A 16,020-nucleotide genomic window follows, 5' to 3' on the forward strand; every position below is an offset into this window, starting at 1 on the left:
GTTGTGTTGGCGCTGCTGTTGTTTAAATAAAGGAGGATACTGTGCAAGGCAGAGGAAAGGAGCTGGTGGAGAGGAAACTCTGCAGGATGCTGGAGGGCTTGGCTTAATTGGGAAAACAAAGTCCCTCAGGGACCAGGAGGGCATAGCCTTAAGGGCACAGGTAGATGGTTGGCTTACAGTGGGAAGGAGGGACACAGCGCTTTCGGAAACTGGAGGGAAAGGTTAAGATGAGTTGTGATGGTGAGGAGGTTAAACATTAGAGCTCTTTCAAGATGGTATAGTAAGTATAGTAGGAAACATTTTCACCTTTTTCTCAGGAGATCCACAATTAAGGGAGGGAAAACCGGGTCTCCATTCAGCCTCCAAACTATCTACAGAGCTCTCCTCCGGTCTCTCCATTCCCTTACCTCGCCTTCTACCTCCTCATAGTGCATTTTCAGGGGCACCTCCCAAGTCCCACTGCAGAGGCCCCTCTCCCCACTTTGCCCCCAGCTGCAGAGAAACCTCTTCTCCCCCTCCTTCAAGCGTTTCCTTAGGTCGACAGGCACCAGTCCTCCCCCTTCCAAAGGCTACTCTCCCTTGTCTCCTCCCCGCTGCCGGGTTTCCAGTACCCTCGGGTACCGCCCACCTGGCTGCCTCTGCAGGCGCCCCGGGATGGGGGAGTGAGGCTGCAGCAGGAGACTTGGGAGAGGGGAGGATGTAGAGGGAGGAGGGTTTCTCAGCTTCGGGTCCTCCTCCCCACCTCCTCTCCCCTCCTGCTTTGTTGCTATTAGCAGCACCCCCACCCACGAAGGAGTCTCTTTGGGGGTTCTGGAGCTTCAGGGATGGGGAGGAGTTGGGTAACGGGAGGGAAGGAGAGAACGAAGGGGTAAGCGATGGAATCACTGAGGCTGAGCGGAGGAAGAGGAGGAGGGAAAGAGGGAGAGGGAGCCGCGAGCTGTGGGGGCAGCTGATGCTGATGGGGGGAGGAGCTCCGCGGGGTGGCAGTCAGGAAGGGAGGGGTCTTAATGGGGAGGCGGAGGGTGGAACAGAGTTTCTCCTCCCCTGGAGCCCCGATCAGATTTCCTCTAGAGGCAGAAGAAAAAGCAAAGATCCCACCTTCACTTCCCTCTGCCTGGCCCGAGCGGGCTCGCCTCCTGCCTCTGCTCTGCGCTGTCCGCCCGGGACCCAAGGAGCCCCAGGATGGTGAGGGAGCTGGCGGGGCGCTGACCCCCACGGCCGGCCGGCCCGGGGTCCGAGGGTGGCTGGGCTCCGGGAAGCTCCCGGAGAGGGGAAAGCACAGGAAGGGGGCAGCAGGAGGAAGTTTGCAGGGTGGGGACTGGGGTGGGGGGGGGGGGAGAGCTGCATTTCTCTCTTTCTCTCCCCCCACCCCGCCACACACCAGTCTCCCCATGATGCTCTCTCTTTCGCAGATCTGGAAAAGCCTGCCGGTGCTCGCTCTGGTGGCCATCGCCTGGGTCCACGCTGAGGTACGTGAGCAGCCCCCCAGTCCGGCGGGGGCTCCCGGAGCCGCAGCCGCTGGGTCATCCCTGCGGCTGGCTGCACCGCCCGGGGCTAACCCTAAAGCTGCGGCAGACTCGGGAGAAGTAAAGTGGGGAGGGGGGTGGCCCCCGGGCTGCGTGGGGACCCTCCTCCTCCTGCGAAAGTTTAGTCATAAACCCTCAAATGGCCAAAAGTCATCTGGGCAGAGGAAGACAGGCAAGGTATTAACCTGGAGAGAGTGGGGTCTGGGAGGAGAGCCACCCGAATCCACCCGAGATCGGAGGGGGTGTCCCGCGGGCTGCGGAGTACCGAAAGGCGTCTGGAAGCTGCCCTCTCGGCGGGGAAGCCTTCCTTCTCCACTCCCCCACCCCCAACCGCCCGCCAAGACTATCTGCCCACAAAGAAAACGCTAGGCTGAAATGCAAGAAAATGTCTCTCCTCTTTCTCCTGGGGTGAAAAAAAGTTCTGTCTCTGAAGTGGGTTAGATGATTTCCCTGAGATCGTTCCCCTTCCTGCTCCTCTCTCTACCTACTTACTTAGTATTCACTTCTGAGACCGTAACCGGGGCCGATTTATACCCTCGGAAGCAGCAGAATGAAAAGGATCTCTTAAACTCAGATCGCACGAACGTTAGTGATGGATCTGGTACTCGCTTTGGGGGCTCCGGGATTATCAGTGAAAGTATTTCGGAAGTTTTCTTGCAAAGGTTTCCCTTTGAACTTTGAGGCCCCTTTCCTGTCATTGGGGACAAACAGATAGACCCTGCACCCCGGGAACCCCTTCACTCATCCCCATAGGAACTCTAAGTTCTATTTTCAGAAAATAAACAATATGAAATTCCCAGGGGTCTCTGGCCTCCCAGAACAAGTGAAGTCAGCAGCCAACTATTTGACAATTACTACAGGAAATGTGGAAGGAATTAAAAAGCACGAACCCAGTTACATGAGGGAGAGAAAATGGAATGTGCATTACAAAAGTAGGTCCCTGGTGGGTATCTCTTTTCCCTTCTTGTTGCAGCTCTGCCCCACCCTCCTTTAAATCACTTCTCGACTCTGTCCTGACAAATCGTAAGCACAGATGATTTCCTGAAGACAGAAAAGTCTTCAAACCCATTCTGATCCTCTTCCCGGTCATTTTGTTGATTGAACCAGGAAAGCAGAACGAACAATGCAAGGCATAATGAGTGGTTTGTAGTCCTTGGCCCCAACGTAACCCGTGCTTTGAGCTCACCTATGACTTTGACCACCTCTGTTCCCACTGTCTGTAACTGAGGGAGGATCGAATCCTCGGTCCTCTGACAGAACTTGGTGACTTAGGGGACTCAGAAAACAGAAAGCAGCTGCTGCCAAGAAGCAGATGTGTTAAAATTAGTTTCTCGCCAAACTTAAAAATTCTTAGCGTGGGTCCCTGTATGTTCTGGCAACTTCTTAGGATCATAGGTTTAAAGCAGGAAGTCTGTGTCTGCTCTCTTGCTCCGCCCACCATCTCTATGCTCCTTTTGGGGAATATTGAGCTATGTTACATTGCCTTGTCCTGCTGTAATTATTATGCTGTTTAGAAAGTCTGAGCTGTCAAGTGAAGTTCTCCCTGCAAGGCAGTTTCCTGATGGAGATGGGAAAGCATGGAGAACTGTTAAGCCTTACAGATTGTTGTTTTTGCTGATGAGTGGTGTCTGACTCTTCAAGACCCCATTTGGAATTTTCTTGAGGAAGATACTGGAGTGGTCTGGCATTTCCTTTTCCAGCTTATTTAACAGATGAGGAAACTGAGGCAAATAGGGTTAAGCGACTTGCCCAGGGGTCACACAGCTAGTGTCTGAGGATGGATTTGAATTCAGGTCTTCCTGACTTCAGACCTGACTCTATGCCCCAAGTCTTACATAAGTCATTTCTAAAATTCTTGGGAGGGAGAGAGGCAAAAACAAGAGATATTATGAGAAGCAAGCTAAGACTTGGAAACCAAGTGTGGTAGCATAGAAATGAGGGTGCCTCTTAGTGTAATGTATGTGAAAGTAGATAAGAGGGAGGAAGGAGTTAGTGACAACAGGGCTAATTTTATGTGCCTCTGCTTATCTCTTAGTACCCTTTTATCCATCAATCAATTTCTTAGGTGTCTGGTACTGATTGACAAGTTGGTGCAAATCACCTTTAAGGATGGTTTTGACAGGATAGACTTGAAATAGAAAAGACAAGTGAATTTATATCCATGCTCTTAAGAATAATAAATCATATTTCATTCATGTGACAGATCAATCATCTCCATGTGGTATTGATTTGCTGCATCAAACTTTATTTGCATGCATCTTATGGTTATTGGCTCCCATGATGGAGAGACAAAATGGTTGAGTCAATAGAGAACCCTTCTTAAAGGGAAGAAAACCTCAGTTCACGTCTCACTGATGATACCATTATGACTGGCAAAGTCACTTGCTAAAGCAATTCTCTGAAACAATGATTCTGAATTAGAGAAAATATGTTTAGTATTTTGATGATGTTTTTCTTTTATCTTATGTATTTTATTTTATGTGCTTAAAAACATTTTTCTGACAAGGGGTCCATAGCTTTCACTAGACTGCCAAAATTTTCCATAACACAAAAAAGATCCTGTGAGATTCCAAGTACCCATGTGCATTGACTGGTAGAGAGAGGTGGCTTCCTCAGAACTGCCTATTATACCAAGACAACCACAGGTCCAGTAGCTATCCTGATTCCCTTCACCAAGGTAGAAAAACACAGTTCATTATTAGTTACAAGGGGACTAGTACACACACACACACATGAACACATGTAATACATATATATGTAAATATACATATATACACACATACAGCTACACATACATGCATGTATACATCTATATGTGTACACATACATATGGAGAGATAACTACAGGTGTAGTTAAGCAGTAATAACCCTCTTTAAGTGTTTTTAAAACTTTGGAAAGTCACAAAAACTTTTTTTTAGTTAACTAAAAATAGGACCAATGTTTTGGAACCTTTTCATAGGAAATACAAGCTGTGGTTTTTTAAAATGGGCTATTTGCCTCACCGTCTTTGGTTTACCTTTGAATAATTTGAAAGATGTGCTTGCCTGATCAAGGTGAAAATATGTTCATTTAAAAGGTATATCATAGGATCATAGATTTGAAGACATAAGGGACTTTAAAAGATAACTTCCACAAAATGGCACCATTTTACCATTTTGTAGATGAAGGAATGAAAGGTAGAATTCTTTCCTCAAAATAGCAGAGTAAGGCTTCATCCACAGCCTCTTTCTCCAAATTTAGGGCTCCTTCTACTGCATCATGCTGCTTTCTTAGATCCTAATGTTAAAGCAGTGCTGTATAGCAGTTGGAGTACTTACTAGCTTTGTATTCTTGGGCAATTCACTTAAGCTTAACATGGGTCAGGCCACTCTCTAGGATCACAGGCTTGAAGATGGATTATCTGGTTATCTGGTCCAGCCCTTTTATTTTACAGTTGAAGAAAATGAATCCCAAAGAGGTGATTTTCCTAAGATCATACAAGTAGTAAGTGGCTGGGCCATAACTTATCTCCTCATTCACTGGATGACTAACTAACTGACTTTAGTCCAATTCTCCCTTAGCATTTAGCTACCAAGTCATAGGAAAGTCAGGCTGTAGTGGAGGGAATTTCCCAGATGGGGGATTCTCAACCATGGTAAAATCCTAGGAGGAAAAAAGCTTTTAGCCAGTTCTGAAGGCTCAAGGGAATGATATGCCTTCAAAACCAGATGTGGTCCACATCTGGGAGAGGTGATAACTGGGTTTGATCATCATAATTTAAAATTGCTGTAATAATGCACACATTACGTTCTGATACTTTAGCCTAGTGTTTTGCTCATTGCCATTGTTGTCTGGTCATTCAGTCGAGTCCAACTCTTTGTGACCCCATTTGGGGTTTTCTTGGCAAAGATACTAGAGTGGTTTGCTATTTTTTTCTCCAACTCATTTTAGAGATGAAGAAACTGAGGCAAACAAGATTAAGTGACTTGTTCAGGGTCACACAACTAGTAAGTGTCTGAGGCAAGATTTGAACTCAGGTTCTCCTGACCTCATGCCTGGCAGTCCATCTACTGTGCCATCTAGCTGTCATGTTTTGGACATAGTGGATATTTAATAAATTATCTAGTTAATGAATCAATCAGCTAACTCACAGAAAGTTTTTGGAAAAAAATTTTTGGGAGGGATCAAGAGAAATGATGCTGTTTCATATGCTTTCTCTCTTTTTCACAAGGCCCCTGTGAGTTTTTGCTGATTACACAATTCATTTTCTGTAATACATTCCACTAACTTACTCAGCCCCACGTAGCTTCCAGCTGATCCATCTATCCATCCAGCAAATCATACACCCTTGGTACTCTTTAGAGTATGTGTCTCTACATCTCTGTGTATATGTATATGAATCTGCAAATTATATGACAGTGGGTTTGCTTCAGTGTCCTGGTGATTAATTATCAAAGACAGAAGCATGATATCAAAGAAACAGGGTTGGATTAGGAGTTAGAACCTAGACCAGGGCCTAGGTGTCCAGGCCACATATAGCCTTCTAGGTCCTTGGGTGTGACCTTCTGACTGAATCCAAGCTTTATAGAACAAATCGTGAAGTTTGGATTCAGTCAAAAGGCTGCACTTGAGGACCCAGAAGGTCACATGTGACCTCGAAGCCACAGGTTCCCCTCCTTAAACATAGGTTCACATCGTAGTTCTACCACTGAGTGGCCATGAGAAAGACTCTGTTTCTTCATCTCTAAAATGAGGGGGTTGGATGAAAGTGACTTCCAAATTTAAATCTATGATCCTAGGTAGCAGACTGAAGTAGCAGCTTCTAGTAAAACTGCCAGGCCTAATGAGTACAGCCTGGCAGAAGGACGTGTCAACCTTGGTGAGTGTCATCAGTTATTAGAGGCTCTGGAGGGGTTTGTGGTTACATCTGCTCTAGGATAAATTCAAAGACTTCATCTTCTTGAAGCTCAGTTTTATCAACTTGCCTAAAAAAGGAACGCTTCACAATAAGCTCAATCCATTGGTGACTGATTTAAAAATCAAGAATGACAGATTTATTAATTTGCAATGAGACCTGACCTAATGATAAAAATTTAACACAACTCCCTCCCAACACCCCTTACAAGTCACCCTTTCCTCTTCCAACACTTCACATGGTGCCTGGTGTGTCGTTGACTGGCTTTTTTCTTGCCTCCCCCCTACCCTCATGGTGAGAAAGTTTACTCAGAAAACCAGGTGAAAGACTAGAAGATTACTTGCTAAGAATGAAATCTGATAAAAGGGAAATGAATGATTCTAAGGCCTATTTGCAGGGGAATCAGCTTCTTGGCAGGCATTCTGAAAGCCAGGTCCTGTGCCAGGTGCTGAGGGTAGAAACATAGACGTGAGAAGTCCTTTCCCGCAAGGAACTTAAATTCCATCAGGAAAGAGAGATTTAGGGCAGTGTCCTGAGTTATGGGTCAAGTGAAGGTTTAGAAGAGCATAGATTTAAAGCTGGAAGGGATCTCATAGTGCAACCCTCTCATTTTACAGATGAGAAAACCGAGGCTAAATAGCTTACCCCAGGTTACATAGTACTATTTGGCAAAGCTGTGGTTTATATCGAAGTCCACTGACTCTATCTACATCCATCATTTTTTTTCCTTTGCACTACTCTGTGTCTCTCCTTTTTTAAAGAATGGGAACAGGAACGTGCTTCTAAATGTTTAGCAATAAAAACATAAAATAAATGTTTGACAATAGTCTCTAAAAATGTTGGATGTATTTTTAAGTTTAATCTGCATCATTAACATTTTCTCCATCACTTTCTTAAATCTAGACAGTTAACAAAACTACAGATCAAACCCTGATTGATAGCTTTGCTGATTTCCAAGGTGTACATGCTTGCATTCAAAATTTAACAGTCAGCTTCAGAGAGAGGTTGCTGGCAAAGCTGATATTCTTCAGGGGCATAGAAACAACTGAGCTTAGCACCTAGTGGGCAAGAATTCAGGACAAAGCCTGTAAGAGGAAGCCTGAAGTAGTGGGTAAAGAGCCAGTGTAAAGTTAGTAAGACCTGGAATCAGTTTTCACCTCTCCTATATGCAGGCTGTATGGCTCTGGGCAAGTCAATAGATCAGGGAGATGTGGCCATGTTTGTAAATGAAAGGGAAAGAACCCATAGATAAGAAAAGCTTGAAAATTAGGGAGAAAGAGAAGTCTATCAGAGCTGAAAGCTAGAGGAGATGGGAATGGGTTAGTGTTGGCAAGGAGAAAGACCTTATCCCCAAAGGAAAGAAGATGGATGGTGAGAGTAATGTATTGTCGAGGTCTAGTGGTGGCAAGACAATGGGACAAAGTACACAAGGACAATGTTAAGAGCCAGTATGCTGCGTCTGGGGCTACTAAGTGGCCCAGTGGACAGAGGGCTGAAACTAGAGTCAGGAAGACTCATCTTCCTGAGTTTAAAATCTGGCTTCAGACATTTACTAGATGTGCGACCCTCAACAAGTCACTTAACCCTGTTTGACTCAGTTTCCTCATCTGTCAAATAAGCTGGAGAAGGAAATGGCAAACCACTCTAGGATCTTTGCCAAGAAAACCCTAAATGGGGTCATGGAGAGTCAGAAAGAACTTTATAACAATAACATATGTTGTATCAGAAATTGCATAAGGGTTGGAGTCAGAGGATCTGGGTTCAAGTTCTTATTCTGCTACTTACTTCCTGTAGGACCTTGGAAAAGTTATTTCAACTCTCTGATCTCTGTTTCCTCATTTGTAAAAGGAAGAAGCCATAACTAGACATTTTGCTACTGGGGCAAATTTCACAATTCATTTTTTTTTTTAAGACTAATTTATTTGGATAGAAGATAGCCAATGGGGACACAGCAAGGACATTGCTGGGGAGAGTGAAGAGGGACTCACCTGGACCATATCTGCCCAGGGGAAGGAGCACACCATTTGGAAGCTGCTTATTTTAACTCATTCTTGTTCATTGTGATTTCATTGGTAGAGGGAGCCTGCATGAGTGAAAAAGTATTTATTAAGTGCTTACTATGTACTGGGAATGCAAATGAGCAAGACAGAGCCTGCCAGGGGCAGCTAGGTGGGGCAGTGGCCCTGGAGTCAGGAAGATCCAGGTTCAAATCCAGCCTCAGACACTTGACACTTGCTAGCTGTGTGACCCTGGGCAAGTCACTCAACCCCAGTTGCCTTGCAAAAAAAAAAAAAAAGACAGCCTGCCTTCTGAGAGCTTATATTCTGACAGGAAGTAAAGATCTCAAAGAAGGGATCTCAAAGGAGACCCAGTGGGAGGAGGATGACCCAAGTGCAGGCAGGATGGTTGGGAAATGACCAAGAAGTGAAAGAGACCAAGATAAGGTAAAAGTTTACCCGTCGGAGTCCCAAGGGTGGAGTCTAGGATCCTGTGGGAAGGGGATGAGGAAAATTACTTCCTGGTGGGGTATCTGCCTCTATTAATGTAGGTGGTTATCTGCTGGACTTTTTAGTCTTAGAGAGTTAGTTGTCTTAGGAAACTGAGAGGTTAAGTGACTTGCCTTGGGCTACAGAGCCAATATGTAGGACAGGTGGAAATTAATTTCAGGTCTTACTGACTATAATACTGGCTCTCTATCCAGTACTTTGGACTGCCTTTCATAGGTTTTGTACTGAATTCTTGCTCGGTAGGTACTAAACTCAGTTGTTTCTGTGTGTCTGAAGAATGTCAGGTTTGCCAGTAACCTCTAAATTTTATTGCCTTGAGGCAAATCCCCACTCACCCCACCCTAGTTATGACTCTACTCGGCTGATCTCTAAAATCCTTCCCAGTTCTAAAATCTATGATTCATTTCAGTCATTTTAAAATTGTAAAGTTTCCCTTTCATCATTCTAGGGCAAGGGAGGTTATGGTGTGAGAATAGGGGAGGAGAGATGCAAGAAACGTTGAGGGGGTGGACAAGAATTGCCAATTGATTGGATACAACAGTGAGGAAAAGAGAAAAACTTAGGATGATTCCAAAGGTACGGACCTGGCTCAGTGGAAGAATGGTGGTTCTTTACAATATCTTTTATCTTTAAAATATAAAGGTTATCTTTACAATATAAAGCCACTCACCCACTGGGGAGAAAATCATTCTAAAGCTATTCACAAATTTTAAAAAGCAATTTCCCTGAACCAGGCAGGGGAGGATAGAGAAAGCACTTTAGACATTTAATTCACCATTTAATTTGAGAAAATAGAACATAAAATGGGTTTTATTGTTTGTTGCCTTTACTAAATACACTTCAGTTCCATATTATGGGTAGTTAAGGGGGAAGGATGGTAGAGGAAGAACCAGAAAAGAGGGAGAGGGGGGAAGGAGAAGAAGAAGGTGGAAGGACTAAGAGGAGGGGAAAAAAGACAGCTGGGAAAGGCAGAGCTAGGGGTGGTGGGTGCAGAGAACATTGGTCTGAGGAAGGAGGAGGCCTGGGTTTGAGTCCCAGCTCTGCCTCCTTCAGTACCAGGGACCTAAACTGCAGGATCTGGCTCTCTACAAACCCCTCCTCTTTGCAGATGTAATATGGCTCTTTCAGGGTGTGTTAAATCTGAGCCCCTGTTGCCTCCCTAGGGGAAATTGGAGGAAGGAAGTCTCTCTTACTTAATTGGGCAAATCTCTTCTCTAAGGGGAAAGTCAGATGAGCAAATGTCTTGGTCATTCCCTACCTTCCCTTACTGCCTGTCTCTGCCAACACACACACACACACACACACACACACACACACACACACACACACACACACACACACACACACACACATACACACACACTCCCCCCCTCTCCCCAGCCCCCCTTCGTCTCTTTCATGCAGAGGCAGATATACTTTATCTGCAAGACTTTCTGACTCCTTCCCTAATTTTCTTTATCACAGGGTGGCAGTCACACTCAGGATCAGTGGAAGGGAATGTTCTTAATGAGAGCCTGACCCTGTAGCTCCCTAGTGATCCTTTTGGAGAGGTTCATCACAGTTTAACAAAGTCATCATTAAGACTAAAACAAATTCCAATTCCTCTTCCTCAGATTCCATATTCCATAATACTAAACCTGTTCACCCTAAGGAGAATAATTCCTCACATATTCATTGTTTTCTGTCAGCTCTTCACTTTTAAAAGGTTGGAGTTTTACGCCAAATGCAGATGAGCCTTCTGGATGTGAGTAGTGCTCCTGCAACCTTAGAGCTAAACTTTTTATGCCAGGTTAAGTTTACCTGAGCTGGTATCACCACCCGATTCAGTGAGGAAGAACTCAGTCCTCTGAGTCTGATTACAGCTCCAGTTCCAAGCATTCCTTTTCATTAACCCTGGACACCATTCCAAAGCTGCCCAAGAGCTACAAACTGCTGAACGTGGAAATCAAGTAGTCAATCAGAATGTTGTTGTCATCCAGTCATTCCAGTAGTGTTTTCTTGGCAAAGATACTGGAGTGGTTTGCCATTTCCTTCTCCAGCTCATTTGAAAGATGAGGAAAATTAGGCAAACAGGGTGAAGTGACTTGCCCCGGGTCACACAAGTAGTGTTGGAGGCCAGATTTGAGTATTCCTGACTCCAGGCCTGGTGCTCTATCCTCCACTTAGTTTTCCCTCATAACAAAGTACTTATCATTAATAAACAGACTAGTAATAAAATTTCTAGTCTCCTAAATCTCAAGTCCTGAAACCGTATTTCTAAACTTTTTCTCTCAAAATCAGAAAGATTATTACGCTCCCTAAACTTTCAATGATCTTATTCCTATACATAATTCAGTACCAAATCTTGTGCTTCTGTCCTGTCCTGATGACCAAATGCTTTATGAGATCCCCAGATATGGCTCAGAAGGTTCTATATATTAGCAGCTAGGTGGCTTTGTAGATAGAGCCCTGGACTTTGAATATGAAAAAGATGAATTCAAATCCTGCGTCAGATATTTAGTAGATGCACAAATCCCCTCAGCTCTCTATGCCTTAGTTTCCCCAACTGTAAAATGGGGATAATAATAGAAGCTATTCCCCAGGGTTATAATGAGGATCAAATTTCATACATACATACATACATACACACACACACACACACGCACACACTGCTTTGCACACCTTAAAGCTATATAAATTCTAGAGCTCTTATTCTCACTCCCTCCATTCTTCTACAAGTCCCCTGAAACCATAGTTCTAGAATTTAAGAGAATGACTATAGCTTGGATGATAGGAGATGGCCAGCTTCATGTAGGCATGACTCTACAGGAGGTTCAAACTAAATAGAATAGACTTGTTTGTATTTTATGGTAAAGACTCTCTCAGCAAAGGATCATTCTAAGTAAGAAGATAAGGAACGTTAGAACTTCACAATTCTCTCTGTGTTTTGGCTTCTAATTCTTATGGCCACACTGCTGATTTATCCAGTCCTCTTTCCTTTCCATTTTAGTTTCCTAGATGTGCCCTATCTCCTTTTCCCAGGCCACCAGGAGAAAGGGAAGCAAAACTAACAAAGAGACTGTGTCTAACCTCCCAAGCATTCCGTCCTAGAGTCTGTCTCTGTGTACCCCCAGAATCTCTCTATCCAAATATGATCTCCTGGCCCAGACTGGTCATTCTACTACTCAGCATTCAACTACCTTTGAGTGTTTTCTTGTTATTTTGTTTAATTGTTAGACATGTATATTGTTCTATTGGTTCTACTTACTTCCCCCAGCTCATACAAGTCTTCCTATGCTTCTCTGAATTTCTTTTTTTTCCCATTTCTCATACTATATTAATACGCCATTAAATTTACATAGCACAATTTGTTCAACAATTCTCCAATCATTTAGCACCTACTTTGTTTTCTTTTTTTAATCACAAAAAGGAGAAGCTTTATATATATTGGCATATATGAGGTTCCTCTTTCTGTTTTTGACCACCTTGGGGAAACCTACCTAGTAGCGGGTTCACTGTGTCTAAGAAAAATAACAGATTAGGGTCTTTTTTATCACATAACTAAATTGTTTTCCTGAACAGTCGAACTAATTTCTCCCTGATCCCTTCCACACTTTTCTGCCTTCTTACCTCTTACTCTTGTTTACTCTACCAATGCCAACTTGGACAATTCTAACAATAGTATATTAATATATCTATCTTCCTGTAGCCCTTCAACATCGACTAGATCTCCATCTTTTTGTCATCTTCACCAATTTGCTAGGCATGAGGTCAGTAGTCAGTAAATATTTATTAAATGCCTGCTAGGTTCCAAACTACTGTACCAAATGCTGGGGATACAAATTTGGACTGTCCCTGCACTCAAAGAGCTTGTAATCTAATAGAGAAGACAACATTCAAAAAAAGCTACCAGAGGATACCTCATGATGTTTACGAAGTGAAAACTAAACAGAGCAGCTGATGGAAAATGAAGAGTTATTTGAAACATCTGGAATCCTCTCCTCTCTAAAGGAAGGCTTTGGGAGGAGTTTGTTGCCCTGCCCTCCAGTCCTCTAATGGGAGGGGAGAGGCTGCTGAGGAGGTGCTGAGTATCAAAGTTGAACCAATCTCCATGACAATGAGATTTCAAGTTATGAGCTTATTCTGGGGGAGGCAGGATGTTCATGGAATTGAAACCAAGCAGAGCAGCTGATGGAAAATAAAGTGAGACTTCTGAGGAGTTTTCATTTTTATTTCTTTTATTATTAGTGATTTCAAATTGTTATGGTATAATAGGAACAACATTGGAGTAGAAATTAGGAACAGAAGGGTCTAGCCTATGTTCTGTTGCTAACCTAATGCATGATTCTTTGCCTCTCAGTGACTGAGCTGATTATGTGTCTGATGAGGGAACTTAATTAAAGTCCCCTTCAACCCAAACATGTTTTAATTCTCTACAGGCAAAAAGGGAATCAGTTCACCAGCCTTTAATAGTAGAACAGAAGCAATTAGAACCAAGGAGGTGTAGGGGACCAGGGTCCACAGTTTTCTCCAAAACCCCTTGAGCCAGCAAAAACTGTAGTCCTTTGGAAACTAGAATGAGTTTACATTCTAATTATTCCTTTTGGTTCACTAGGAATGAACTGTCCAAAACGAGTCTTAAATCTCAGTTATCTGAACACTTTGGTTGTCAATGAATGTTTTAAAATGATATGCCTATGCAGTCTTAGGGTCAGATTGCCTTTCTGTCCTTGACTTGGTTTAAGGAAGGTGGAATATATCCCTTCATCCTCAGGTGTACATAAATTAGGCAGCAAAAAGACCTTGGTCTTATCCTAGCTCAGCTGTGAGGAAGACCCAAGTTCAAATGCTGCCTCAGATACATAAGTTGTATGACCCTCACTAAGTCATTTAACCTTTGTCTGTCTCGGTTGCCTGTTCTATAAAAATGGGGATAATAATGGCACCTGCCCCATGGGGGCAGTGAACCTATACTAGTAGGGGAAGTTCCTCACTGGGAATTCTGTCTAGCAAAAATAAGTAAATAAAATCAAAACAGGGACTTTTGCACCATATTTGGCATATTCTGAGCACTTAAAAAATAAAGGTTAACTGACAAAACAAAGATTGTATTAAATACTTCTCTGTGTTGTCAAGAAAAAAACTTGAAAGTTTTAAGGTATGCATATATGTCAGCTCAGATCTTCCTGACTTTAAGCCCAGCACTCTCTCCAACAAATAAGCCTAAATATTGCTAAAATGGCCCTTCCAAACAAACACTGGGCAGTTTATCAAACAGGCTGTTGACTTTATAAACTAATAGGAAGACCTTTGATTCTTCTCTCTCTGCACAGATGCCATCAGGATTTGGATAGAAGCCTGAGAAATGTAGCTGGAATAGACAAAGGGTTAGTGGACTTTACACTGGTAGGCCACAGATACACATACTACTTTTAAGCTAGAATCCCATGGACAGCATCTTCCAAACATGGGCATTTGGGAGCTAGAATGCTTTGCTTCCAAGTCACACTTCAGATTTGGCAATCCCATCAGAGGAATTGCTTCCATTAGACATGCCTCACCTTGACTGGTCTTTCTCCTCATTTCCTCTCACTTTTCCCTGATACCCACAATACTAGCAGTCTATAGAGACTGAGAGGACTATTTAACCTAAGTAAAGAAGTTAAAGTCCAAGAAAAAAAAATAAAGAGAATTTTAGGAAGAAATGCCTTCTCCCTTCCCTCTAAGAACTTCCTCTATTCCCTCCCCCTGTCCCCCACCGCCTCTAAATTGGCAAAGTATGATATTCTGGACTGTAGTTTTTTGAATGATGATTATAAAAGTATTGAAGATAAGGCATTTATAAAGATCTGTTCAGTCTCCACCCAGCCCTCATTTCCCCAAGGTGATTCTTAAAATTGTTAATCTCTTGATTTCTATGGACCTCAGTTTTCTTGTCTATAAAATGTAAAGGTTGGATAAGTGGGATCTCCTAAGGCCGATTTCAAATCTAAAGTCTATTGATCTATAATAGAATAATCACAACATATTGGAGCAAATATAAAAATCTATTTAGCTTTCAAAGCCCTTTATAACCTGACTATTGCCTGCTTTTCCAGTCTTCTTATACCTTACTCCCCAACACATATCCTTCAATCCATTAGAATTTTCTTTTGATTAAAAGAGCCATCCCTTGGGTAATGACTTAAAAAGGCCTATTCACTGAATGGGTATTACCTTACTCAAAGTGAAAACCTGAAAAGGTCTTAGCCTAAAAAGACCAAGGTCTCCCAGTGCATCCTGCGTCATCTCCAGTCATCCTGATGAATATCTGGCCATTGGACCCAGATGGCCCTGGAGGAGAAAATGAGGCTGGTGACCTTGCACAGCCCTCTCTTCCTCAAATCCAAGTCAATTGAAAGTCATGTCATCATCTCCCTGATGTCAAGGTCCTCTTCAAGAGTAAAGGACAAACACGGCAACCAGTGACTGACCTCCTGACTATTACATAAACAAAATTCTCTTTCTCTAGGCTCTGGGTATTTCTCTGACTGTTCTCCATGCCTGGAATCCTCTCTCTTCTCTGCTCTGACTACTGACTTCCCTGACTTCCTTTAAAACCCAATTGAAATCCCACTTTCTATAGGAAGCCTTTCCTAATCCCTCTCATTCCAGTGCTTTCCCTTTTAATTATTTACCATATATCATGTATGTAGCTTGATTGTATTGATATGTATTTGTCTGCATGTTGTCTCTCCATTATATTGTAAACTCCATGAGGGAAGAAACTTACTTTTGTCTCTTTTTGTATCCCCTATGCTTAGCAGAGTGCCTGGCACATAGTAAGTTCTTAATAAGTGTTTATTGAATTGAATTATCTCACAGCAACTCTAGTATGAGATACTGGGCAAATATTTTTATCCCCTTTCACAGATAAAGAAATTGAGGCTCAGAGAGGTTAATCAAGTTGTTAAAAAACAGCACAGCCGTTAAAAAACAGAATCAGGACTCATAGATCCATAATTTTTTGGAACTAGAAAGAACCTTAGAAATTATTTAGTCCTATCCCTTCAATTTACATATAGAACCTGTAACACACACATACATACTCTCTCTCTCTCTCTCTCACACACA

General features: G+C 43.0%; 1 protein-coding gene across 1 annotated transcript in view; it reads left to right on the top strand.

Annotated features, from left to right (window-relative positions):
- Positions 1–983: 983 nt before the first annotated feature.
- The window catches only part of FSTL1 (follistatin like 1), a 101,295-nt gene continuing 86,258 nt past the window's right edge, over positions 984–16,020 (top strand). Inside the window, 3 exon segments of the mRNA XM_072613895.1 lie at positions 984–1,141; positions 1,143–1,185; positions 1,413–1,469. Coding sequence (XP_072469996.1) covers positions 1,008–1,141; positions 1,143–1,185; positions 1,413–1,469 — 234 coding nt within the window. The 5' untranslated portion in view covers positions 984–1,007.

Source organism: Notamacropus eugenii, chromosome 5, assembly GCF_028372415.1.
Source record: "Notamacropus eugenii isolate mMacEug1 chromosome 5, mMacEug1.pri_v2, whole genome shotgun sequence".
Lineage (NCBI taxonomy): Eukaryota > Metazoa > Chordata > Mammalia > Diprotodontia > Macropodidae > Notamacropus > Notamacropus eugenii.